At 39.1% G+C, this 26,811-nt stretch overlaps 1 protein-coding gene across 7 annotated transcripts in view; it reads right to left on the bottom strand.

The window, feature by feature from the left end:
- Nucleotides 1-26,811, bottom strand: part of SENP7 (SUMO specific peptidase 7) — a 213,577-nt gene that overhangs the window by 120,088 nt on the left and 66,678 nt on the right. For 5 of the 7 annotated variants that reach the window (XM_069065320.1, XM_069065322.1, XM_069065326.1 and 2 more), the window contains one exon: nt 10,728-10,925. The exons of the other annotated variants lie outside the window; for them this stretch is intronic. In XM_069065320.1, the coding sequence (XP_068921421.1) occupies nt 10,728-10,925 (198 nt within the window). The remainder of the gene's footprint in view (nt 1-10,727; nt 10,926-26,811) is intronic. 7 annotated transcript variants of the gene reach the window in all.

Genomic DNA, 26,811 nt, shown 5'->3' with positions numbered 1-26,811 from the left:
ATTGTCAAATTTATGTGCATACAATTGGGAAAAATAATTCCTAATTATTGTTTTGATTTCCTCTTCATTGGAGGTAGATTCACCCTTTTCATTTTTGATACTCATAATTTGCTTTTCTTCTTTCTTTTTTTTTATCATATTGAGTAAGGGTCTATCAATTTTGTTGGTTCTTTCATAAAACCAGCTCTTGGTTTTATTTATTAGTTCAATAGTTTTCTTGATTTCGATTTTATTAATCTCTCCTTTAGTCTTCAATATTTCTAGTTTAGTATTTAATTGGGGATTTTGAATTTGTTCTTTTTCTAGGTTTTTTAATTACATGCCCAATTCGTTGAGCTCCCTTTTCTCTAATTTAATCACGTATGCACTCAGGGATATAAAACTTCCCCTAAGAACTGCCTTTAATGTATCCCACAGATTTTGGTATGTTGTCTCATTATTATCATTCTCTTGAATTAAATTACTGATTGTTTCTATAATTTCTTGTTTGACCCACTCATTCTTTAGGATCAAATTGTTTAATTTCCAGTTAGTTTTTAGTCTGTCTTTCCCTGGCCCTTTATTGCATACAATTTTTACTGCATCATGATCTGAGAAAGATGCGTTTAATATTTCTGCCTTACTGCATAGAATTGTGAGGTTTTTATGCCCTAGAACATGGTAAATTTTTGAATATGTGCCATGAACCGCTGAGAAGAAAGTATATTCCTTTTTATCCCCATTCAGTTTTCTCCAGAGATCTATCATACCTATCCTCTCTAAAATCCTGTTCACCTCCTTAACTTCTTTCTTGTTTATTTTGAGGTTGGATTTATCAAGTTCAGATAGGGGGAGATTAAGGTCTCCCACTAGTATAGTTTTGCTATCTATTTCTTCCTCTTATTCCTTCACCTTCACCTCTAGGAATTTGGATGCTACACCACTTGGTGCATATATGTTAAGTAGTGATATTGCTTCATTCTCGATGGTGCCTTTTAACAGGATATAGTTTCCTTCCTTATCGCTTTTAATTAGGTCAATTTTTGCATTTGCTTTATCTGAGATAAAGATTGCTACCCCTGCTTTTTTTACTTTAGCTGAGGCATGATATATTTTACTCCAACCTTTTACCTTTACCTTGTGTGTATCCCTCTGTTTCAAATGTGTTTCTTGTAAACAGCATATTGTAGGATTATGATTTCTAATCCATTCTGCTATCTGTCTCTGTTTTATAGGAGAGTTCATTCCATTCACATTTACAGTTATGATTGTTATCTGTTTCTTTCCCCTCATCCTATTCCTGCCCCTGTTAATGTTCGTATTTTCCCTCCCTTCTCCCTTCCCCCCCTTAATAGTTTTCCTTTTGACCACCACCTCCCTCATTGTTCCCTTTTTGGCCCCCCTCCCTTTTCCTCCCCTTTTCCTCTTACTACTTCCCTCCCTACAAACCACTCCCACCCCCCTTTTGTAACCCTTTCCCCCTCCTACTACCTGTAGGATATTGTTATACTTAATGAGGTATGCTATTTTTTTCTTCGCATCAAGAATGACAGGAATAGATCTCATGCGAAGCTCCTCTCCCTCCCCTCTTTCCCTCTAAAATGATGTGTGTTCTCCTTGTTTACCTTTCTAAGTCACTGTTGCTTCTCGTAATTGGAGGTTGAATTTTCCATTGAGTTCTGGCTTTTTTATTAAGAAGGTCTGGAACTCTGTTATATCATTGAATGACCATCTCTTTGCCTGGAAGAATATGCTCAGTCTCGCTGGGTATGTGATCCTTGGTTGTAACCCGAGCTGTTTTGCCTTCCTGAAAATAGTATTCCACTGCCTCCGATTTTTCAGTGTGGAGGCTGACAAATCCTGTGCAATCCTCACTGTGGACCCTCGATATTTGAATTGTTTCTTTCTGGCTGCTTGAAGTATTTTCTCTTTTATCTGGTAGTTCTGGAGTTTGGCCACAACATTTCAAGGATTTTTCAGTTTGGGATCTCTTACAGCAGGTGTCCGGTGGATTCTGTCGATTTCTATTTTCCCCTCAGGTTCTAGTATCTCAGGGCAGTTTTCCTTAACGAGCTCTTGGAGAATGTTGTCCAGGCTCATTTTTTCATCATAATTTTCTGGTAGGCCTATGATTCTCAGATTATCTCTCCTGGATCTGTTTTCCAGGTCAGTTATTTTTTCTTTGAGGTATTTTACCTCTTTTTCTAATTTTTCATTTTTGTTGTTTTGCTTGGCTAATTCTTGGTTCCTCATAGAGTTATTTGTTTCCATTTGTTTAATTCTGGTTTTTAGCAAATCATTTTCCTTGGTTAATTTTTGAAGCTCCTTTTCCATATCATACACTTTTCCTTTTAGAGAGATGTTTTCCTCATTATAATGTTTTTTGAATTCTGCTATTTTCGTTTTGAGAGAATTATTCATTTTGTCTTCTATCTCTCTCATTTTGCTTTCAAAGTTCCTTTTGATCTCATCTAGGAGAGCCTTCTGTGCTTGGGATCCATTCCCTGTTGAAGTCTCAGCTGTGGGTGTGGAGTCCACATTGTCTCCCTCTGAGGTTGGTTCCTCCCTCTGAGGATAGCAGGACTCCAGAGTCTTTGTAGTCTGCTTTCTACCCATTTTGAGGCAGTGTCCTAGCCATGCCCTTCCTCTAGGATCCCAAGCCTTTACTGTAGAGGGTTTTGCCCTGGGGCAAGAGTTACTATATCTTCAGGGTTAGAGGGGGGGTTTGGAGCAAGTGGGGTTCACTCTGTCATCCTTGTCTTTGGAGGTCCTGAAAGGGGCTTTTTTTTTTTTTTAAAGATTTCTGGGCTATGAAGTGATAGCCCCAGGAGTGTTTGCTGTCCAGTATAGGGGCCCCTGTATTTGCTTCTTACCTTGCTCTTTCCAGTCCCAGCCCTTTGATGATAGGCCTGGTAGTGGACCTTGTGGTTGGTGGGAAGACTTGCCCTCCAAGTTGATCAGGCCCCTTCCAGGCCTGCATCTGCCAGCCGCGCCACGCCTTCCTGCACAGGCCGCTGCGCCTTCCCGGCCTGAGTCTACTGCCGCCACCGCCGCACCAGGCCTTCCCAGGCTGCAGCTGCCGTTCCTTACGGCTTGCGTCCCCCACGCCTTCCCAGCCTCAAACCTCTCACTTTGTCCTTTGTGTCTATGTGTTGATAAATCTGGAAACGGCCCCAGTTGCTGCTGATCTGGAGTTCCTCTGGCAGGTGGCTGGTCAGGCCCACCCTGGGGCTAAAGCCTCGGTGTGGGGCAGGACTTGGCTCCCAGAGCACTGCGCTGGCCGATTTCTGCCGGCCTGCCGGGCTGTCCTCGGTGGGAGGTTAGCTCCTCTGTGTCATTATGTGGGTTCTGCAGCTCCAAAGTGTGTTTAGAGTCCCCTTTTTACATGGAATGGGGAGGGTGGAAGCCGGAGCCGCGGGAAGGTCTTGCTTCTACTCCGCCATCTCGGCTCCGCCCCCCATGATACTCAGTTTTGCTGGGTAGGTGATTCTTGGTTTTGATCCCAGCTCCTTTGACCTTTGGAATATCATATTCCAAGCCCTTTGGTCCCTCAGTGTAGAAGTTGCCAGATCCTGAGTTATCCTGATTGTGTTTCCACAATATTCAAATTGTTTCTTCCTGGCTGCTTGTAATATTCTCTCCTTAATCTGGGAATTCTGGAACCTGACTATAATATTCCTAGGAGTTTTCTTTTGGGGATCTTTTTCAGGAGGTGATCAGTGGATTCTTTCAACCTCTATTTTGCCCTCTGGTTCTAAAACATCAGGGCAGTTTTCTTTGAGAACTTCCTGGAGGATGATTTCTAGGCTCATACTTTGATCATGGCTTTCAGGTAGTCCAATAATTTTTAAATTATCTCTCCTGGATCTATTTTCCAGCTCAGTGGTTTTTCCCATGAGATACTTCACATTGCCTTCTATTCTTTCATTTGTTTGGATCTGTTTAACAGCATCTTGATTTCTCATAAAGTCATTAGCTTCCATTTGTTCCAATCTAATTCTGAAGCAACGATTCTCTTCATTGAGCTTTTGAGATTCTTTTTCCATCTGGCAAATTCGACTTTTTAAGGCATTCTTCTCTTCATTGCCTTTTTGAGCCTCTTTTGCCATTTGAGTTAGTCTGTTTTTTAAGGTAGTATTTTCCTCAGTCAGGCTGTTGACTCTTATATTGTAATTTTCTTGAGTTCTCATTTCTCTTCCCAATTTTTCCTCCACTTCTTTTATCTGTTTCTTAAGGTCCTCTATGGCCTGTAACCAGCTTGTATTTTCCTTTGAAGCTTTTGGTGCAGGAGTTCTGACTTCACTGTCTTCCTCCTGTTCCATGCTTTGCTCCTTTTTGTCCCCAAAATAGGAGTCTAATGTTGGAATCTTCTGTCTGCTTTGTTTCCTTTGCCTGGTCATGTTGCCCCTCAGTCACTTGACCCCTGGGCTTTCTGCCACAGTAGGACTTTGCCACCAGACTGGGGAGCTTTCATCCCAAAAGCTGGGGTTTTCTCAGCTGCTGCAGGTATTAGATGGGTGCCCTCTCTGAGGTCTCCACATGCTCTGGCAAGCTGGACACATACCCCAGGACCTCCACCCTAGACTGCAATCCAGATCCAAGAAGGGTAAAGCAAGAGCAATTACCCCTCAGACTGGTGCTTGGTCCCCCTACACTCTGCAGGCCAGGAGCTGAAGCTGCCACGTGGTGCTGGCTGGCTGTGCCAGCATCTCAGCAGCTTCTCAGGGGCCACACACTCCCACTTACTGGGTCCCAAAGTCCAGACTGCACTGATCTCTCACTTTGTCCTTCGCATCTATGTGTTGATAAATCTGGAAACGGCCACAGCTGCTGCTGATCTGGAGTCTCTCCTGCGGGGGGCTGGTCAGGCCTACCCTGGGGGCTAAAGCCTTGACGTGGGGTTGGGCTCAGCTCCCAGAGCTCTGCGCTGGCCGATTCCTGCCAGCCTGCTGGGCTGTCCTCAGTGGAAGATTAGCTTCTACGTGTCATTTTGTGGGGTCTGCAGCTCCAAAGTTTGTTTAGAGTCCCCTTTTACATGGATTGGGGAAGGTGGAAGCCCGAGCCCAGCAGAGGTCCTGCTTCTACTCCACCATCTTGTCTCCACCCCCTACCTTCCCTATTATTGAAGAAAGCAACACAATCCTCCCAAATCCTCAGGCTTGAAACCTAGGTGTTATCCTCTACTCCTCACTATCTCTCACCTCTCATAGGCCTATTTAATTTTTGCAACACCTCTCAAAGATGTTCCCTTGTCTCATTTCATCCTTCCACCACTGTGGTGCAGGCCCTCATCATCTCACACCTGGACAATAACCCGCTGATGGGTCTGCTGGCCCCAATTATTTCTCCACTCAATTCATCCCCATTCAGATACCAAAATGATTTTCCTAAAACACAGTTCTGACCACATAACATCACTCCTATACTCAATGAACCTCAGCAGCTCCCTATTACTTCCAGGATCAAATACAAAATTCTGATTGGCATTCAAAGCCCTTCATAATCTAGCCCCCTCCAACCTTTCCAGGCTTCTTACACCTTACTCCCTAACACATACTCTTCAACCTAAAAATGCTGGCCTCCTGGCCATGAACAAGACACTCCAACTCATGGTTCCAGGCATCTTTCCTGGCTATCTCCCATGCCTAAAATGCTCTGCCTCCTCAACTTCACCTACTGACTTCCCTGACTTCTTTTAAGTCCCAACTAAAATCCCATCCCATCCCATTCCTCTCTTAATTATTTCCTATTTATCTTGTATGAAGCTTGTTTCTGTATATTTGTTTGCATCTTGTCTTCCCCATTAGATTCTGAGTTCCTTGAGGACAATGACTGTCTTTTGCCTCTTGCATCACCAGAATTTAGTACACAGTAAGCACTTACTAAATGTTGATTGATTGACTGATGACCTCTCACATCTGCCTATTGGATAACTCAAACTGGAAATCTCATAAACATCTTTAACTCAACATATCTAAAACAGAACTCATTATCTTTCTCCAAAAGACCTCCTTGCATCCAAACTTCCCTGTAATTATTAAGGGTACCACTATCCTCCCAATCACCCAGGCTCACAACCTAGGTATCACATCCTCTGTTCCCCATGTCTAATCTGTTACCAAGGACCATCATTGGAGGCAAAAAGGCAGCCTCAGTGGACTGAAATTCTAGCCTCAAGCCTGTTCATGGTGTAAGGTGGGAAAGGGGGGGAGGAGTAGACCAGTCCTTCTCCACCCACAGGTCATATTACATCAGAAGATAAACAATAATGCTGGGCGTTAACTCAGAAAGACTCATCTTCCTAAGTTCAAATCTAGTCTCAAGACACTTTCTAGTTGTGTTAAGTCACTTAACTCTGCTTACCTAAGTTCTTCACCTATAAAATGAGCCAGAGAAGGAAATGGGAAACCACTTCAGTTACCTCTGCCAAGAAAATCCCAAATGGGGTCACAAAGGGTGACGCATGACTAAAACAACTGAACAACAAATGACACTTTACCATGAAAATCCTTAAGTCTGCTTGTGGAGATAAATGTGAGGAGGGTTGAAGCTTGTTAGTTATTGTTAACTCATGTTATACAAGCTAGTAGGATAACACATGAGGTGAACTGAGGAAATTGATATATGTTTGAAGTATGTGAATTTTTTGCTTGGTTCAGTTGAATAGTTTTTTGCTTCTCAATGATGTAATGATACATAATTTGTTATACTCAAATTGTTCCTTAATGTACAATTATTATAGCAGAGCTGACTATAATAATAATATTTTATATTGATTATTCCCTTTAAGGTTTGAAAAATACTTTATATACATTATTTCATCTGAGCCTCACAATCACCTCACAATCACAATCATGAAGGTACTAAAGGTATTCCACTTTACATTCCATTTCTATTTTACAAATCAGGAAACTGAGGCACATAGAACTTAAGCAACTTGCTCATCATCACACAACTAGTATTTACTCCTCATCATATATGATCACTACCTCCTGCTTCCATAACTTCACACGGGCTATCTCCCATGCAATCTCAAGTTTCCTTCCTGGTTCAGTCCAAGTTACAACTTTGAACAAAAGGACCTTCCTACTTTCTCTCCAGTTATTACCACAATATATGTCAGAAAGGGAAATATATATTTGGGGAAAAAAACCCAGATGCTATTATTAGAAAAAAAAAAAGAGCAACTGGGAAAGCATCAGTAACTATTATTAACCATATACCTACTTTCTCATCTCTACAAAATCTTAATAACAATGATAAATACATTTATTGAGGATACCCTTGATAAAAATATAAGAAAAAGAGAGGCTTTTACACAGAAATTTCTAGAGCAAACTACATTTTCACAGTAATCTAACCAGTTAAAAGGTACAAAGAAGACAAAAATCCCACTGTTTCTATTATTGATTACAGAATAGCATTTAACTCTGAATAAAATCCAGCTTTAAAGGCTCTCCTCAATATGATGTCTTCTATTCACATGTTAAGATTGCACAAGAGTAATGACAGCTGCAACCATAGGTATAACTTTATTCTGTTGATCAAAGAGCAATATACCACTTCTTGACTTCTTGGCCATTACTGGCCCTGGAAACTGTAATTAAATCAGCACTACCATCCCTGGGTAAAGAGTATATCAATAGATTATTCTAGTATTCCATTCACCCTCTTTGTGACTTCTCAGACCAAAACTCCCTTCCCTGTCCACCACTACCCCATGTATATTGTCTTTGCCACCAGAATGTAAACTCCTTCAGTCAATGACTAGGTTTTGTATTTGCACTCCCAGGGCATAGTACATGGAGTGCTTTAAAATGCTTGTAATTAATTTATTCAGTGATCCTTTGATTATCAATATGAAGCAAAATATAAAACAAAGAAATGTTCACCAAAGGCACTCCTGATTAGAATGGATGATGTCTTCCACACAGCCCCAAGAAAAGGATTTCCTATAAATAATAAGGTCCTCCAGATTCTTATGATTGTATCAATTCTTTTCTAAGCCTGTCCCACCCACCCAGTTGTTAGTGCTCTCTCCTTCCTCAATCTGCTTTGCATATATTTATCCATTTACATGGTGTATCTCCCCACCCCCCAATAGATTCTAAGTTCCTTGAATGGACTATTTTTTAAAAATAAATGTTTACTAAATTAAACTGAAAACCCAGAGTTCTATAGTAGACATGTCAAATTTCCAGCGTGCAGATGCCTTGGCCCACATCCACTGCCCAAAACAGATTAAATATTATTGGAAAATGTTTAACATAATGAATTAAAATATAACACAAAATAATGTTAATTTGAGTTTTTCTAACTCAATATGCAGCTGTGGAGATCAGTTTCTATTTGAGTTTTACACCACTGTTTTACAGGATCTCTTCAATAATATCCACTGATATTCAAAAAAGATCAACTTAACACCACACACATAAAAATCAAATGGATAAAATAAGCCTGCTGTCTAGTCTATGACACAAAACTGAGTGAGCAGTCTATTGAGTTAATCCATCAATACACTTGACTGATGGCATCTGGAAGGCGAAGGAATGGGCTATATTGAAGCTGAGAAAGCTAGACAGTATTTTCAATGATCTCAAGCTCTTCCTTGAAACAAAAACCCATCATCTTCTTAACACAAATTTACCTCAATGACACTATATTATTGTGAATCATGAAATACTACAAAATCTGAGGAATCAAAATGGCAAGTGATGTAAAGGGCAATGAAGAGATGCGTGACTGCCACAGACTAGCATTTACTGATATAAATTGCTCTATGCATCCCCTTCCTTATCTCCACCTCCTGATTAGTTTTACTTTAGTTTACCTCAAATCTCAGATACAATCCCACCTTCTGTAAGAAACTTTTCTCAATCTCTCTCAACTCTAATATCTTCCCTCTGGTGATTATTTCCCATTTATCTTATGATTTTTTTTTTGCTTTATCCTCCCAGTACCTAGCCCTGCACATAGTAAACATATAATAAATTTTGAATGCATTGTACCTGCATTTTTTGTACATATCTAGTACATATGTACCAGAGATGGAAAAATGATTTATATCAAAAAATATTTTTAAAATATTTTATCATATGTGCAAATATAATAAACCCTTCATTTTGCATTTATGTCAGGTAACAACCAAGCAGTTATTCCTTAAGTAATTCCTTAAGGAGAATTTCTCTCTTTTTTAAAGATGATACAAAATTACTCCAAATAGAAAAAATTACTTCCAAGTAGGAAAAAAAAAGAGCATAAGATCATATGCTATCATGGTGGCAATGTAACTCTAAGTGGTATATCTGCTATTTGGAGGAAAGGCAAAAGAAAACAGCAGGGCCAGAGAAAATGGCAAGGCTCTTTAATGAGTCTTAATCAAATATTCCTAAATAATCAAGTTGTGCTAACAGGTAGAATAGTTTTTAAAGCCCAGGAGATTGAAAACAAATTAATAGAAAAGCTTTTGATATCACACTACTTCGAAATCAGTCCCCAGAAAAGCCTGATTCCAAGTTCAGATGCAAACTAAATCAGAGAGAAATGCTCTACTTAAATTTTTTTTAAGTAGGATTACTTTGCTAATGATTGATAACAGTTAAGGCATAGTAACAAAGTTGCCTAACAAAGTCTGTTTATTTTTTTAAATATTGCTCAAAATAAATATCTTTTTAAAATACATTATTTAGTAACACTATTTATGTCCTGCAGAATATTCAGTTTTTACACAAATTGATAACTAAATGAAAAATTCACATTCTAATCTGAATCTCAGGTTAAAGGACATGATTTGAGAGGGGTGGCTAGGTGGCACAGTGAATAGAGCACCAGCCCTGGTGTCAGGAGGTCCTGAGTTCAAATATGACCTCAGACACTTAGCACTTACTAGCCGTGTGACCTTGGGCAAGTCGCTAAACACCAATTGTCCTTCAAAAAGCCAAAAAAAAAAAAGAAGAAGAAAAACATGCTTTGTCCTGAATCACATACCTAAAGCAGCAGCACTTACCTGGTGGGCTTGTATTGTAATTGTAAAAAAAAAGTGCACAAATAAATAATTAGCCTCATGAATACTCAATTTGCCAACCTAAATATATAAAGGACCATAATATCACAGACTAAAAATTCCCAATCATAATTCCTAGTTTTCAGTCCCACACTCCTCATAAAATTTCTAACAAAAGGACAATTCTAACATCATATATTTTTTTTAAGTTAAACTAAATGTAACTTTTTTTAATATCTCCTTTTAACAAAGCAGATTACAAAGCCAAGAAAATTTGAAAAAGTCAGAGATGATAGGGATAAGTACATAGCAAATTATGAAAATATGAGGAAGAGGTATGTATTATGCAACATTTAAAAGGTGGTTGTGTTCATCTGCATGTTAAATAGCTTATTTTATACATCACATATAACCTAGAAGCATCTAACAGATGTACCTTGCTTTACACAACAACAAAAAAGTGATTCTAAAGAGTCATAAGTAAACTGAATTTTGGAATACTGAATCATTTAAAATTCAGCTGGAAAATATGTGAACTAATGAATTCTATGGTGAATCCTTTAGTAAAGTTAAGAATCATTCTTTAACTTTTGTATTTCATAAACTCTTATTTTCATTTATCAGATTTCTTTAAAGAAGGTACATCTGTATAAGCAGTCTGTGAGAAGCAATTTTACTTAGGACTAAGGAGCCATGTTATTTCAAGCATGGGTAAGTTTAACAAAACCATTACTAGAAAACATACCTTTCAGATAAATAAAGGCTTTGGTGGAGAGGATTTAATTTTTTATGTATCGCTAGACTGTCAACAGATGTTGAAGGCAGTGAGTCTGATTGCAACTTCTTGGTATCACATAAATTAGCATCAGTTCTAGGTAGAGTCTTAATGTATTTTCGTCCTGAATCCGTCAATAGGACATTCGTCAACATAACTTTGAGTTGCCTGTTGTACATATAAATACATAATAAATACAGCACTTATAATGATATAATATATCAAATTCAGCACAAAATGTGAGGAATTAGGAACTCCAATTTAGAAACCTCAGTTTATTTATTAACTACTACATCCAACTATTGGTTATTTTAAGTCAAAAGTTCCCTCAATAACTCTTGGACTACCCTAAAACTGAAATCCACTTCACTTAAACTGGGGTTATTTTCAGATTTTTGTCTAGTATTACACATCCACAGTTAATCCAAGTGCAGGTTCATAGCACATTTCAGTTCCCATTCAAGTAGTTACAGTTAGAAAGTGAATATTTTTTACACAGAGTATAACATTGAAAATACAATTCAGAGCATATTATCAACAAGTATAATTTTCATTCTCCCTTGAGTTCCCTAAAATAAAATTGTTTTGGCTTTACCATTTTTTGTTTCAGAAAATTATTAAAGCAATGAGCACAATAGCATATCACCTTATTCTCTCTCTTTCTCACTCACTCTCTCTCCCTCCCTCCTGAGCTCCAACAGCACATCTCCAGACTTCTGGATATCTTCACCTAGAGGATCCATAGGCATCTCAAACTCCAAATATCCAGAACAGGACTTATCATCTTTCTCCCTAAATCTACCTCCTCCTCCCAACTTCGCCATTCCTATCAGGGGCACCATAATCCTTGTAACAGTTCAGATTAGTGATCTAGAGTCATTGAGGCAGATGGTACAGTGGGGGGAAAAGTCTGCTGGATTTATAGTCAGGGAACTTTGATAATCATAACAAACATTTATTAATAAATATGCTTCACATACTAAATACAGAGCACTATACTGGGCACTGGGGAGATTCAAAATATAGATAAGAAATGGTCCCTGACTTCAAAAAGCTCACAATAAAGGAGAACACAATACCAATACAAATAATAGCTATAACACACAATATTACATGAAGACTACTTTGGAGATTTACCAAACAAATGACTGTGTGAGATCTGGGGAAAAGTCTGTTACAAAATAGATCACAAAAGGTTTCCAGATGAAAGCCACATTTGATTTGAGCTTTCAAGAATGGAAAGGAATTCCAAGAATTCAACATGAAAAGAAACTAAGGCAGGACATTCCATGTCTAGGAAAGGCATAAGGGTATGAAAGCTTGAAATATATTTAGAGAACAGAAAGGTGTCCAGTTTGGCTAAAGAAGAGAGTGCATAGGGGTGGCTAGGTGGCGCAGTGAATGCAGTACCGGCCCTGGAGTCCGGAGGACCTGAGTTCAAATCCGGCCTCAGACGCTTGACACACTTACTAGTCATATGACTTTGGGCAAGTCGCTTAACCACAATTGCCCTCCAAAAAGCAAAAAAAAAAAAACAAAGAAGAAGAAGAGAGTGCATAAAGAGTAATAAAATGAAAAGAAGAGAAATGTAGAGTGACACCAAGCTGGAGAGAACCTTGGATGCCAGCAAAGGACTTTGATCTTTACTCAGAAAGTAAGAAGAATCCAGGGAAGATTTCTGAACAGAGAAGTGATATGTCCAAATCCTTGCTTAAGAAATATTATTTCTGGGGCAGCCAGGTAGCACGGCGAGTAAGAGCACCAGCTCCAATGTCAGGATGACCTGGGGATCGAATCTGGGCTCTGACACTTAGCACCCACACAGAAACACCTGGCCGTGTAACCTTCAGCAAGTTACTTAACCCCAATTCCTTAGGGGCAGCCAGGTGGCTCAGTGAGTAAGGGCACCGGCTCCAGTGTCGGGATGACCTGGGGATCAAATCCGGGCTCAGATACTTAGCACCACACCCAGAAATAACTGGCCATGTAACCGTGAGCAAGTTACTTAACCCTGATTGCTTACAAAAAAATATATACATATATATATATATACTATTTCTTCAGCAATGTAAATGAATGGAAGGGAGAGAGCAGTGACAGAAAAACCTGAAAGGAGGTTACTGCAATAATACAAATGTTTTTTAATGAAGTCTAGTACTAGGGTAGTTAAGTTAGGAAGAAGGATGAAAAGATAAATTCAAGAGATTTTATGGACAAAAGAGAAGCACAAATAGTAGTGATGAGTCAGAAACAATGTATGAAGTCAAAGCAAGCTGAAGAAGAAAGATGATGAGCTCAGCTTGAAGAACTGAGTTTGAGGAGGGGCATCCAGGTGATAATAATAAGTAGTAAAATTAAACTTGAACGCAGGTCTTTCAGTACCTTTCCAAATTTTGCACCTAAAAGTAGGTAAAATAGTCACATTTGTTTACATCCAAAGAATGGAAAAGATCACAAGTAGCATTATAAACACACACACACACACACACAAGGTAATTCAGAAGGTTCTTCAGCCACTACCAACCATGTACACTTCCTCAGTATTTCAATACTTTAGTGAATTTACCCATCTGGTTTTTTCCTAAATGAGTACAGACAGCAACCCATCCTAGTCTTCTAATTCAATGCAATTTCTTGCCCCTATTCTTCCACAGATTCTTCAAAGCAAAGCTACACAAAATCCTAAAGGTCTTCCTCTAGCACTAGTTATATTTCCAGGTTACGAATAAAGCAAAAAGACCATAATCTGTTATATCTCATTTTGGTCGCCAGCCCTTTCCAATCATATGTTTCCTTGGTGATATCCTTTACATCGCTTCTTCTACAAGGCTCTATACCAAAATACTTAAATAGATCAATAATATCAATGGTTTGAACATTTCCTCCAATAATGTGAATTATGTAAATTGTAACTGATCCACACCTGCCCATCCTATTTGACTTTACACATGTCCTTAACTAAGTTCACCATAGGTGGTCTTTTTCAGTTTCTCCTGACATACCAAGGATGTCAGTAGGTAATGCAGCTGCCCACCTGTCATGCCTCACGTTTACCATAAAACCAACCCAACTTCCTTCTGTACCATACATTTCCCTGATACCACCCATTATTCCTGTGGTCGCTGGAAGTCCCTCACTTGTCCTATCTTGCAGAGAACTTAAGCACACAATATGCTTCTCCACTGCCCTCTTCATGATATTCACTTTCAGTTAGTTCATCAGAGCTATTGTGTCTCATGCTTCACAACCATTTAACAATACCTGTAGAATATTGGTATTAAAAACAAGGTGTTAGGGATGGCTAGGTGCAATAGAGCACCGGCCCTGGAATCAAAAGGACCTGAGTTCAAATCCAGACTCAGACACTTAACACTTACTAGCCATGTGACCTTGGGCAAGTCATTTAACCACAACTGCCCCTCCAAAAAGCGAAAAAATAAAAATAAAAACAAAAAAAAAAACCAGAGCTTTATTTCCGTAAGAAGTTTGGGGTCAGCCAGAGAATTTTCTAGCACAGACTCATTTTGTGTCAGATGATTCTGGCCCCTTGGCCAATGCAAGCCTCACAGATACCAAGGCTCCTTAAGAGTCTACCCAATAGAAGATGGTGGAGTAAAAGCAAGACCTTCCTGCGGCTCCAGCTTCCACCCTCCCCAATCCATGTAAAAGGGGGACTCTAAACAAACTTTGGAGCTGCAGAACCCACATAATGACACAGAGAAGCTAACCTCCCACTGAGGACAGCCCGGCAGGCCGGCAAGAATCGGCCAGCTCAGGGCTCTGGGAGCCGAGCCCAGCCCCACGCCAAGGCTTTAGCCCCAGGGAGGGCCTGACCAGCCACCAGCAGGAGGGACTCCAGATCAGCAGCAGCTGTGGCCATTTCCAGATTTATCAACGCATAGACACAAAGGACAAAGTGAGAGGTCAGTACACTCTGGACTTTGGGACCAGTAAGTGGGAGTGCGTGGCTTTAACCCCCGGGGCGAGAAACCGCTGAGACACCAGCACAGCCTGCCAGCGCCACGTGGCGGCTTCAGCTCCTCGCCTGCAGAGTGTAGGGGGACCAAGCACCAGTCTGAGGGATAATCGCTCTTGCTTTACCCTTCTTGGATCTGGATTGCAGTCTAGGGTGGAGGTCCTGGGGTGTGTGTCCAGCTTGCCAGAGCGTGTGGAGACCTCAGAGAGGGCACTCATCTAATACCTCCAGCAGCTGAGAAAACCCCAGCTTTTGGGATGAAAGCTCCCCAGTCTGGTGGCAAAGTCCTACTGTGGCAGAAATCCCAGGAGTCAAGTGACTGAGGGGCAACATGACCAGGCAAAGGAAACAAAGCAAACAGAAGATTCCAACATTAGACTCCTATTTTGGGGACAAAAAGGAGCAAAGCATGGAACAGGAGGAAGACAGTGAAGTCAGAACTCCTGCACCAAAAGCTTCAAAGGAAAATACAAGCTGGTTACAGGCCACAGAGGACCTTAAGAAACAGATAAAAGAAGTGGAGGAAAAATTGGGAAGAGAAATGAGAACTCAAGAAAATTACAATATAAGAGTCAACAGCCTGACTGAGGAAAATACTACCTTAAAAAACAGACTAACTCAAATGGCAAAAGAGGCTCAAAAAGGCAATGAGGAGAAGAATGCCTTAAAAAGCCGAATTTGCCAGATGGAAAAAGAATCTCAAAAGCTCACTGAGGAGAATCATTGCTTCAGAATTAGACTGGAACAAATGGAAGCTAATGACTTTATGAGAAATCAAGATGCTGTCAAACAGATCCAAACAAATGAAAGAATAGAAGGCAATGTGAAATATCTCTTGGGAAAAACCACTGACCTGGAAAATAGATCCAGGAGAGATAATTTAAAAATTATTGGACTACCTGAAAGCCATGACCAAAGTAAGAACCTAGAAAGCATCCTCCAGGAAGTTCTCAAAGAAAACTGCCCTGATGTTTTAGAACCAGAGGGCAAAATAGAGGTTGAAAGAATCCACCGATCACCTCCTGAAAAAGATCCCCAAAAGAAAACTCCTAGGAATATTATAGCCAGGTTCCGGAATTCCCAGATTAAGGAGAGAATATTACAAGCAGCCAGGAAGAAACAATTTGAATATTGTGGAAACACAATCAGGATAACCCAGGATCTGGCAGCTTCTACACTGAGGGATCGAAGGGACTGGAATGTGATATTCCGGAGGTCAAGGGAGCTGGGATTAAGACCAAGAGTCACCTACCCAGCAAAACTGAGTATCATGTTTCAGGGGAAAATATGGTCATTCAGTGGAATACAGGACTTTCAGGCATTCTTGCTGAAAAAAACAGAGTTGAATAGAAAATTTGACATTCAGATACAAGAAGTAAGAGAAGCATGAGAAGGTAAACAGGGAAAAGAAATCATAAGGAACTTATCAAAGTTGAACTATTAACATTCCTACATGGAAAAACAATAATTGTAAGTTATGAAACTTTTCTCAGTAGTTGAAGGGATTAGAAATATATATATATATATATATGTGTGTGTGTGTGTGTGTGTGTGTGTGTCTTTATATGAGGGTATGCAGGCATATGAATACATATGTGAATGTGTGTATATATGTTTATAGGTATACATAGATAGAGGGCACGGGACCAATTGAACAGGAAGGGATGATACTTAAAAGGTGAAATTGAGAGGTGAGAGGAGTATAATGAGAGGCGATGGGGAGAGACAGATTGGGGCAAACTATCTCATACAGAAGAGGCAGGGGAAAATGGTTGCAATGGAGGGGAAGAATAGGAGGGCAGAAGGGAATAGGTCAACCTTATTCCTATTGAATCTGGCTTGAGGAGGGAGGGAAATACACACTAAATAGGGGACCTCACCTTCCAGGAGAATGGGGGGGAAGGGGATGAGAAGGGGGAGGATGGAAGGGAGAGCAGGCTGGGGGGGAGGGAAGTTGGAAGCACCCACTTTTGAAAAGGGACAGGATCAAAGTAGAGAATAGAATGGGTGGGAGGGAAATGTAGTCAGTCTTTTACAATATATCTACTATGTTATTGTTTTGCATTAGCCGCACATGTACAACCTATACTGAACTGCTTGTATCCACAGTGGGGTTGGGTGGCAGGGGGGGAAGGGAATGAATCTGGGATCGAAAGTTTTAAAATCAAATATTCAAATATATATATATATATATATATATATATGTGTGTGTGTGTGTGTGTGTGTATACTATTATTAATACCATCTTACATGTAATTAAGAAATGGGATGTACAGGCACTGAGGCATAGAGATCCACTGGAAAAGTCGAAACGGGTATGGGAGAAAATATGGGAGAGAGCAGATTGGAGGTGGGGATATCCTGTGGGACTGCTGTTTTGGGGGCATGGGTGGGGGAAAAACGGGGAGAAAATTTGTAAGTCAAAATCTGGTGGAAACGAATGATGTAAATCAGAAGTTAATAAAGCATTAAAAAAAAAGAAAAAAAAAAGAAGTTTGGGGTCATTTAGAAAACTATAATTTCCTGAAGTGAATTCAGCCCTACTATCTTCCTACTGTTTAATTCTGGCCCTGATCTGTTATCTATTTGTACTGCTCATCTCAGATATACCTACTGAAGGAACAAGCTCTCTGCATCATCCATCCAGATGCACATCATCATCTAGGACACTCTTCTTCACTGACTTAGTTTTCTGGGTGTGAACATCTAAGGGATTCTGCAATGTTCTAGGTCAACATCATCTGCAAACAGGAGCTTCTGAAGGACTTTATCTTACAAAGGGTCATTTAGTCAGTCAATAAGCATTCAGGAAGAGTTTATAATGTGCCCAGTACCATAAAAAGCATTGAGGACAGAAAGAAAGACAAAACACAAACAAAAGAAGACATTCTAATGGAGAGAAAAATACTCAAATAAATAGGTACATAAAGATATGTACAGTGTAAATGAAAAGAAAAAGGAAGTCAGAAGCCCCAGGGTAAGGAATTTAGAAGAGCAGAGTAGTAACAGTTGGTTAGCAACCAATGTGGATTCACAGTGCTCCCACAGGCTCTGAGATCCCTAAAACTCTGTCCTGAAATACCAAAGAAGGCCCTGAAGATCCAGCACTATGAACCTCAAAAATCCAGGGAATATCTAAAGCCAGGAGATGGAAGTGAGCACAGGAACCCAAACCTAGGAAAAGCCCAAGCAGGGCTGACCATCCCACCCAAAAGCACAGCAGATGGCAGAACTACACTAAGTCATAGTTCAGAGACTAAAGTGGGAAAGATAAATAAATCAAAGAAAAAGCAGTCAATGTAAAAAAGGTATTGAAAATCTAAAGAGGTCCAAAAGGAAAGAGCAAGTAACTCCATGACAACTGCAAGAAGAGACACATAGGCGGGGGGCGGGGGGGGGAGGGAAATGGAGTTTCTAATAAGGACTACATGAATATCTGGAATAAATAAAAACAAGGGGTTACAAAATAAAATAAAAGCTCTTAAGGAAATAACTGCAAGGAGAAAGTTACTTAAAAGAGAAAGTACTAAAGCTTACCCAAGAAATGGAATCCCTGAAAACAAGAACAGACCAAATATATGTCAATGACTCCATGAAATAGCCCAAAATACTAAAACAAAAATAAAAGTTGGCAAATTAAATGTGTTTTAGATTCTGAGATACTGAGGATGATTTCCTTTTGCACTCCAGTTGTCTACATCTTAGTGGAACAAAAAGGTACTCTGTAATGGGATTTCTAGGGTTTTCCTGAATTAACTCTTAGATGCAGGTACAGAGATTGAACTGGAAAAGCGCTAAAGAAAACAGTTCAATAAAACAATAAAACTCAATAAAATAAGACAAGTTTTAGATACTACTAAGAGCTTGGAGTACCACTAACCTCAGCCTTTCCATGAAAGTGTGATACCTTAGTTGACTAAGAAGAGTACACAGTAAAGGAGATCTGGTTGCCTAGCAACAATAACTGACCTACAAGTACAACCAATAGATTATAACTCTGAAACTTGACAAGTTCCATATGAAACACCAACCCCATTTTCTGTTAGTTACTAGACAGATTGTGATGAAACTACAAAATACACTAATTCATTCAACAAGTTTTTATTGAGTGCCTACTTTCTGTAAGGCACTATGCTAAATGCTTAATGGAGTAGATAAGTGTCAGTGCTAATGCACCTTCTAAGCCTCAGTATGAGTGTCAGATGCCCAAATGAAAACAGCTGTCTCAAGCGCCAAAGTAGAATACCAGTTTCATCAGCATCAAACTTTTAGCTAGCTTTGTTCTCCTTCCCCACTGGTTTAACATTGACAAGAATGTTGTCAACCTAAGGTTTCAAAGGATAGGGAAGGAGAGAAAAGAAGATGGCATCATCAGAAAATCTTAGAGCTGAAAGATACCAGAGGCCATTTACTCAAACCCATACCTCAGTATGAATCCCTTCTAAAAGATCCCCAACTGGTGGTCAAGCAGCCTCCACTTGCAAATCATCAATGAGGAGGAACTGACTTACCTCCAGAGCTGGCTTATTGCATTTCTGGACAATTCTAAGAGTCCTGTGGAGGCATGGAAAAATGAACAGAAAGCTTATCCTAAGTCGGGAAGACCTTAGTTCAAGTCTCATATTTGACATATATTAGCTAAGTGACTCGGGACAAATCACTATCTCTTAGTTCTCTAGGCAATTCTCTGAAACTATACACTGCAGAGAAGGTGCCAATCCACACTGACAGAATTGAGAGAGGGGGTCTCCTCCAGGAGCCCCCTATACCAACCTATGGTGGAGCCTTCTGATTAGCCACAGTCAGGCCCACTGTACATTGACCCTGACATCGTGATGTCTTTTTGGTCCTTTTCCAGTATAAAAGACAACAACAATACCAAGGGAGTCACAGATCCACATCCTTTTCCCACATAGCAGTTCTACTTCAGAGGGTTATTATGAAGATCAAATGAGACAATACATAACATGCTTTGCAAACACTGGAGCACTAAATAAATGTTAGCTTTTCTTATTATTAGGAAGTTTTTCCTAAAACAAAAGTGAGTGTTTCTGTACAACTTCTACCTATCATGCCTAATTCTGCCCTGCAAGTCAAGCAGAATAATCTCTCTTCCACATATATCAAGGAATATCAAAAAGCCTTTAAAATATCTCTGATGATGAAGGGTTAGAAAGGCCTTTAGAAATTGCCTAAACCCACTCTTTTTCTAGATGAGAAAATGAAAATTTGGAGAAATTTCTGTGGCTTGCCCAAGGCCGCCCAGACAATAAATAGCAAAGCCAAGATTCAAACTCAGGCCCTCTGACTTCAGACTCAATGTCCTTTCCACTATAACATAATGTCACAGCGACTTGAAGGCAATGATCACCTCCCCCAACATTGTCTCTTCTCATATCTTTACATGGAATCATCTCATCTCCCTCACCATCCTGTTTACCCTTTTCTGGTTGTATTACACCTTATCAGTGCTCTTTCTCCCAAAAATATAGTCCCCAGGAGTCCCTCAGTAAGCATTTATTAAGTGCCTACTACATGCCAGACACTGTGTTAAGCACCAGAACAGAAAGAAAGGCAAAAGACAATCCCTGCCCTTGCGGAGCTCTCATTCTAATGGCGGAAACAACCTCCAAACAACTAAAGGTCCATTGCAGGCTACATGCACAAGTGTAGACACACACACACACACATGAATGATAAATTTAAAATAATTAACAGAAGGAAGAAATCAGAATTAAAAGGGAAAGGCTTGGAAGAGGCTCCCTGTAGAATTTTATCTGAGACTTGAAGGAAAGCAAGGAAGTCAGGAGGCAAAGAGAAGGAGAGAAACAATTCCAGGCATGGTAGAAATGAAGGGTCTTGTACCAGAAACAACGAGAAAGCCAGAGTCGTAAAATCAAAGAGTACATGTTGGGGGTAGGGGAGAAGGTGGGAGATACAGTGTAAGGAAACTAGAAAGGCGGGAAGGGGCTGACATGATGAAGGGCTTTGAATTTCAGACAGAGGACTTTGTATTTGATCCTGGAGGTGAAAGAGAACCAGCCACTGAAGTATATTGGGTAGAGGTTTACAAGATCAAACCTGAGCTTTAGGAAAATCACCTTGGCAGATGCATGGAGGTGTGACTGGAATAGGAAGAGATTTGTGGCAGGAGACCAACCAGCAGTCTACTATAAAAGTCCAGAAATGAGGAGATGATGGCCTGTACCAGTGTGATGGAAGTATCAGAGGAAAGAAGGGGGCATATTTGAGAGATATTGCAAAGGTGAAATTGACAGGCCTTGGCAACACATTGGATTTAGTGGGAGACATGGGGTAAGAGATAATGAAGAGGCGAATATGACACCTAGCTTGTGAGCCTAAGTGACTGGGAAGATGATAGTGGCCTTCAAGAGTAATAGGCAAGTCTGGAAAAGAAGAGTGGTTTTTGTTTTTGTTCTTGTTTTTGTTTTCTGCAGAGGAGTCAGATAATGAGTTCAGTTTTGGATATATTGAGTTTAAGATGTCTAATGGGCAGATGGAGGTGCAATACTGCAGGTCAGCAGAGACATCGAGGCAGAAAAAGTAGATTGAGAATGAATCATCAATATAGAGATAATAATTAAATCCATAGGAGCCGATGAGATCACATAAAGGAAGCTGTTATTATTGTTCATCCTTCATTTTTGAAGAGAACCAATGACATCATGGGGTGATGTCTTGACTCCAGCTGGAGTTTAAGTGAGGCAGAGTTGCACAAAATCATCAGCTCCATTCTTTCTTCCAGAGTCATCAAAATCCAGTGGTAAGACAAAAGTCACGACTTTTATTAAACGAAGTAGAATAGTGAGAGAAGAGAAAGGACAGAAACCTGTAGGACATAGTTAGTTTGAGTGACCTGGATGAAGACTGAGTAAAGGAGATTTCAAAAGAGTCTAATAAGTAGGAGGAGGACCAGGAAAAAGCATTGAACTGATAATCTAGAGAAGATAGTATCAAGAAAAGGGTGATTGACAGTGCCAAACATTAGAGAGGTCAAGTAAGATAAGGATTGAGAAAAAGCCAATGGACTAAACACGAGTGTTTTTCACAAAGACTGTCCAGCCACATCCTGCTTATTCTTCACTTAAGAAATTAATTTTTGAAATTAAACTTAGTTTCTATTTTTAGCTCTATTATATGCCATCCTATTGGATTTAGCCCATTATTCTAGTTTATTTGAGACCTTCTTGGATACAAACTCTCATCTGAGTTAGCTATCCCTCCCAGCTTTGGATCACCTCCTTTGTTTGTCACTCAAAGCCCTTCATAACCTGGCCTTCTCCTATCTTTCTAGACTTCTTACATCCTATTCATCTTATAATACTGGGATAGACAAAATAACAATAATAAGCTGGAGAAAGTGTATTTTTGTTCCTTGAAAAAGGCTAATATATGTTATTGATTTTTTTTAATTTAAGAAAAGGGGGAGGCATAAAGAAAGTAGTATTCAGCTCTTTTCCCAAATTCAAAAAAACCCACATATTAACCTTTTTTAGGAACAAAAATATATCTTTCTCTACCTTATTATCTAATTACATAAGACTTTTTTAAAAGATATTTTCTTAAAAGATATTTATTTTATTCATATATGTACATGTTGGCTTCCCCCAATAAAATGTACATTCCTTGAGGGCAAAGATTTTTATTTTTCTCATTGTATCTGACTCATAACATGTTTCCTGGTACATAATATTAAGCATATGGGTGTTCTATAGATGCTTGTGAATTGATTTATATAGCTACAACAATTATCCAGGATGATTTATCCATGGCCAATCTTGCTTTCACAGGATTATTAACTATAAATACTGGCTGAGCTTAAATTGATGAGTTTTAGCTTGGGATTTATAAGGAACACATATGATGGGTGAGGTGAGGGGAATGGATTCAAATATAAGCCATAAGAATAGCTTCTATAACCTACAGGTAGGAAGGAAGATTTAGAAGAAGAAACTGCATCCCTGCAGATTTATACTTCTCAGTACTGAAAGAACTCCCTTTAATCCCATTCCTTTTCTTTCTAGGAGCCCAGGGATTTACTCATCTGCCTCCTTCCCACTTTCATTAGCCAGTACTCCTAATCCAGATTCACAGAGGATATGGTAGGATAATAACAAAGAAATCAGAAGCAAGAAAGGAAGCTGGGCATATGGCAGCAATGAGGCAGAAGGCAAGAGGAGTCAGGGGGTTTATTCTATTTCCCTGGGGCTTCCTATCATCCTGATGATCTAATCCTGAGTCCCACTGGTGATTGAAAATTGGAAGTGAGCACCCTCAGAAAGCAGAAGTTCTGTAATGGTGAGGGAGAAGTGATAAAAATCTCAAGTTGAAGTTAGGGTTATGTCCACCTTTTCTGGATCATCATCCATATCTTTTTTTTTTGTTTGTTTTTCCTTTTTTTGGAGGGGGGAAGGTAGAGCAGTTGAGGTTGTGACTTGCCCAAGGTCACACAGCTAGTACATGTTAAGTGTCTGAGGCTGAATTTGAACTCAGGTCCTCCTGATTCCAGGACGAGTGCTCTATTCACTGTGCCACCTAGCCACCCCCATCATCCATATCTTATCCCCCTAATTACAGTGTGCCCCAAGACTCTATCCTGGGTCACATTTTTCTGCAATTTTGGTTCTCTCACTTGAAAGCCTCCTTAGCATCAATGAGTTGTAATGAGTAGAGGGCTAGACCTGGAGTCACGGGAGACCTGGGGTGGTAGGAGCAACATTCTAAAACTCCACCCCATGAAGATCAGACTAGTTTTTCCTTATGAAAGGGTAACTTATGTGGTGGCTCAAACTACCACATTTTAGCTTTGATACCTTAACTAAATAAGAACACTTTTTCATTAAATCAAGCAATCTGAAATGAGCTGGAAATGAAATGGACCAAGACTGTACACTTCCTTAAATCAATCAATCCATTGGGTAAGAAACTGGAGCACATTTTAAGTAATTTGTGTAAGAGGAAGAAGCTACTGGAAGGAGGGATTCTAAGGGTCTGGATTCAAGAAGTTGGAGCCAGAAAAGGACTTCCAGCACACCACTGAAGAGCAAAGGGAAGACTAAGTGAGGAGATATCAAAGAAAATTATTAAGTAAACATACATCTCAGGGCAGAGAAACTAAGCTGAGGAAAATCCCTAGAAAAGGTTGGTCTTTTCCCTGACTTCCACACCTGTCTATCAAAAGAAACTATAATGTAATCCACTATTTCATTACCTGACTGCTTCCAGTTAAGTTAATTTTGCCTCAACCACAAAAAGATCAGAATTTAACTAGAGACAAATGAAAGGCTAGCAGAGAACCGAAACTCTAAGTGTTCAAAATTTTTCTAAGTGGGGGATCAGAGCAGTTGTGACAGAACTCAGAATATTTCATCTAAAATAAACTCTCTGAAGAGGAGGGAACCAAGTCAACATTAGTTATATCATCCTCTAGGCTTAAAATGAGCCAGTTGTTGGCTCTGGGAGGGTAAGGCTCAAGCTATTTGTTTCTTACCGATTGCAGAGTACAAAAAGACACAAGGAGCTCCTGCTGGGCAACGATGGACAAAAATAGGCCAAAAGCCGCCTATTTTCTTCTCAGATCTTTATCAATAATCCTTATGCAACATAAATATAGATTATTCTCATAAACATTTCATAAATATAATAAAATAGGCATATGGATGAGTATTCATCGTTCTTTTGACCAATTTTTTATAATATAGGATTTTGTTCTATTCTTCTGGTATGTTCTCTACCTTATCTTGCCAACAACTTCTCAGTGTTTTTGTGATGTCCTATACAACACATATTTCTTCTGTCTGTTTTTAGTCTAACATAACTACTCTTCCTTTCCCAACTTTATCTCAAGAGCCATTTCCACTTCCTAATAGAGAAAATCAGATCCAAAATTTAAATGTGGCAATTCCATTGTCATAGATGACAGAAAAAGATTCTAGAAATACTGACAAATCTATTTGATTTTCCTCCTGTTTGCTCTTCACCTTCTGATTTCATCTATGAATGCTCTTGGGACAACATAGTTTAAGTGAGTTTCACAAAAAAGTTTATTCTGGATTGTTTTCCCCTCTACTGCAAATCCCTGAAATGATCTTCCTCGCAATTTTCTGCCTTCTTTAACATTTTACAAATGTTTGTATTTTAAACTCGTAATTCTCAATAAATTTCAAAAAGCCATAATACTAATCCCTTTTACTTAGTGACAGTGGGGCAAAAACCCACCTCTGACACTTACTACCTGTGTGACCTTAAGTATGTCATTTAATTTTTCCTCATTTGTAAAAAGATAGAATTGTCCTAGATGACCTTGGAGGTTCCTTCCAGCTCTAGATCTATGTTCCTATGAATTTCTGATTATTTCCACTATACATTATTCCCTACCACTCTTATACAAGGACTCACCTCCCACTACAGAGAATTTATGTAGTTGGTACCATAGCTTTTTCCTTCACAAAACAACCAAGAGTCATTTATTCCTTTTACAGAAGTTGTATTAAACTACCATTCAACTGATTCCATTACTCCTTATAAAAGTACTCCTATACATCAATGCTTCCAGATCATTATGAAATGGTATGTAAAAGCATGTTATTTGGAGAAATGAATTTATTTTAAAAAAAAAGAAGTTTGGCATAAGGTAAATTCTGTTGTTGTCCTTTATAAATTCCGTAATTACATTGCCTATTCTCAAAGAAAAAATGTGTTGCAAAGGCAAGGTAAAAGTCATAATTTCAGCATGAACTGAAGTACACAACACTCCAAGTTTATACACTAATGAACAAAAAGGGAAATTGACAGTTTTAACAGGTAAAGAGAATAGGGTTTGGAGTCAGAGGATCTTGAGTTCAAATGCTGACATTGCTATGTATCACTAGTATGATCCTGAGAAAGTCATTTAGTCCCTTTGGAAAGTCCCTCAGTTTCCTCATTTTGATTCTACTTAAAAGCTATTACCCAAATAACAATACAAGCAAAAAAAAATAAACAACAAACAAAAAAGGATCATAGACTCTTTGAAATTGAAAGACACTATGAGAAAATTCTGAACCAATCTGTTGCAAGAAAATTCCTAGGTTATGTAAGGTCACACTGAGAAGGCAGCAATTTGCCTATTTTCCCAATCTTTAATTTTTGAAAAGACATCAGGAACCAAAATGTAAAAAAGTAAAAAGATGTCTACTTCATTGTTTATTTCCCTCCATTTTAAATATGAAGGCCAGAAGCTAAGTAGAATGACTTAAGACTTATCAGACACTCTCTGATCATGTAAATATTATCCTATTTTATAGATAAGGAAACAGGATCAGAGAGTTTAAATTCCCACTATCACCAAAAAGGCAATAAACATCAGAGCCTGGATTTTAACCCAGAACTCCTAGTTCCATGTCCAACATACTTTCCTTTTTGATAAATTATGGTATACCTAACTTTCCAATCATAACACAGGCAATCAATCAGACAGTATTATATAACCCAGATCTCTTAACAATCAAATCAGTGTTTTTTCCTTTTGTTTAAAAGAAATAAACTTCCCCAACAAAGCATTGAATTAACTTTAAAATATAGCTATGCTTGCGTTATTTATAAAGTAATTGCCCAAATACATATCTCCACATTGAGAGCATGTTATAGAGAAAAGAAAAAAAGCCTTGAAGTCAGAAAATCCTAGGTTCAAATCCCACTTCTAATTCATACCAGGTAAATGACCCTGAGCAAATGACCTAACCTTCCATTGCACCCAGGAAACTCTCTAAGAAGATAAATTGTAGGGCTGCATCAGGAGAGACAATTTTCCTCAATGTGAGTTCCCTAAGAGGATAAAAAAGCACAGGTCTGAACCAAAAAAATTATGAATTCCATGACATTAGTAGAATGCTAAAATAAGCATTGGTGGTCAAGATGGCCAAAGCCTAAAGGAAAGAAGTAATGAAAAAGTGTATATAATCTATCTCCTCTTTTCAAGATAACATCTACAAGAAACTTCTGAGACTATTTGTTGCAAGAAGATGTCTTCATTATCTAAGTTCATTGATGTGCAATTGAAAATGATATTTGTTATTT

Source organism: Petaurus breviceps, unplaced genomic scaffold (genome assembly GCF_028583685.1).
Source record: "Petaurus breviceps papuanus isolate PSGF00001 unplaced genomic scaffold, PetGlider_PUasm1.0 90683, whole genome shotgun sequence".
Taxonomy (NCBI): domain Eukaryota; kingdom Metazoa; phylum Chordata; class Mammalia; order Diprotodontia; family Petauridae; genus Petaurus; species Petaurus breviceps.
Note: the sequence above shows the minus strand (reverse complement) of the source record. Positions and strands in the feature narration are given on the sequence as shown.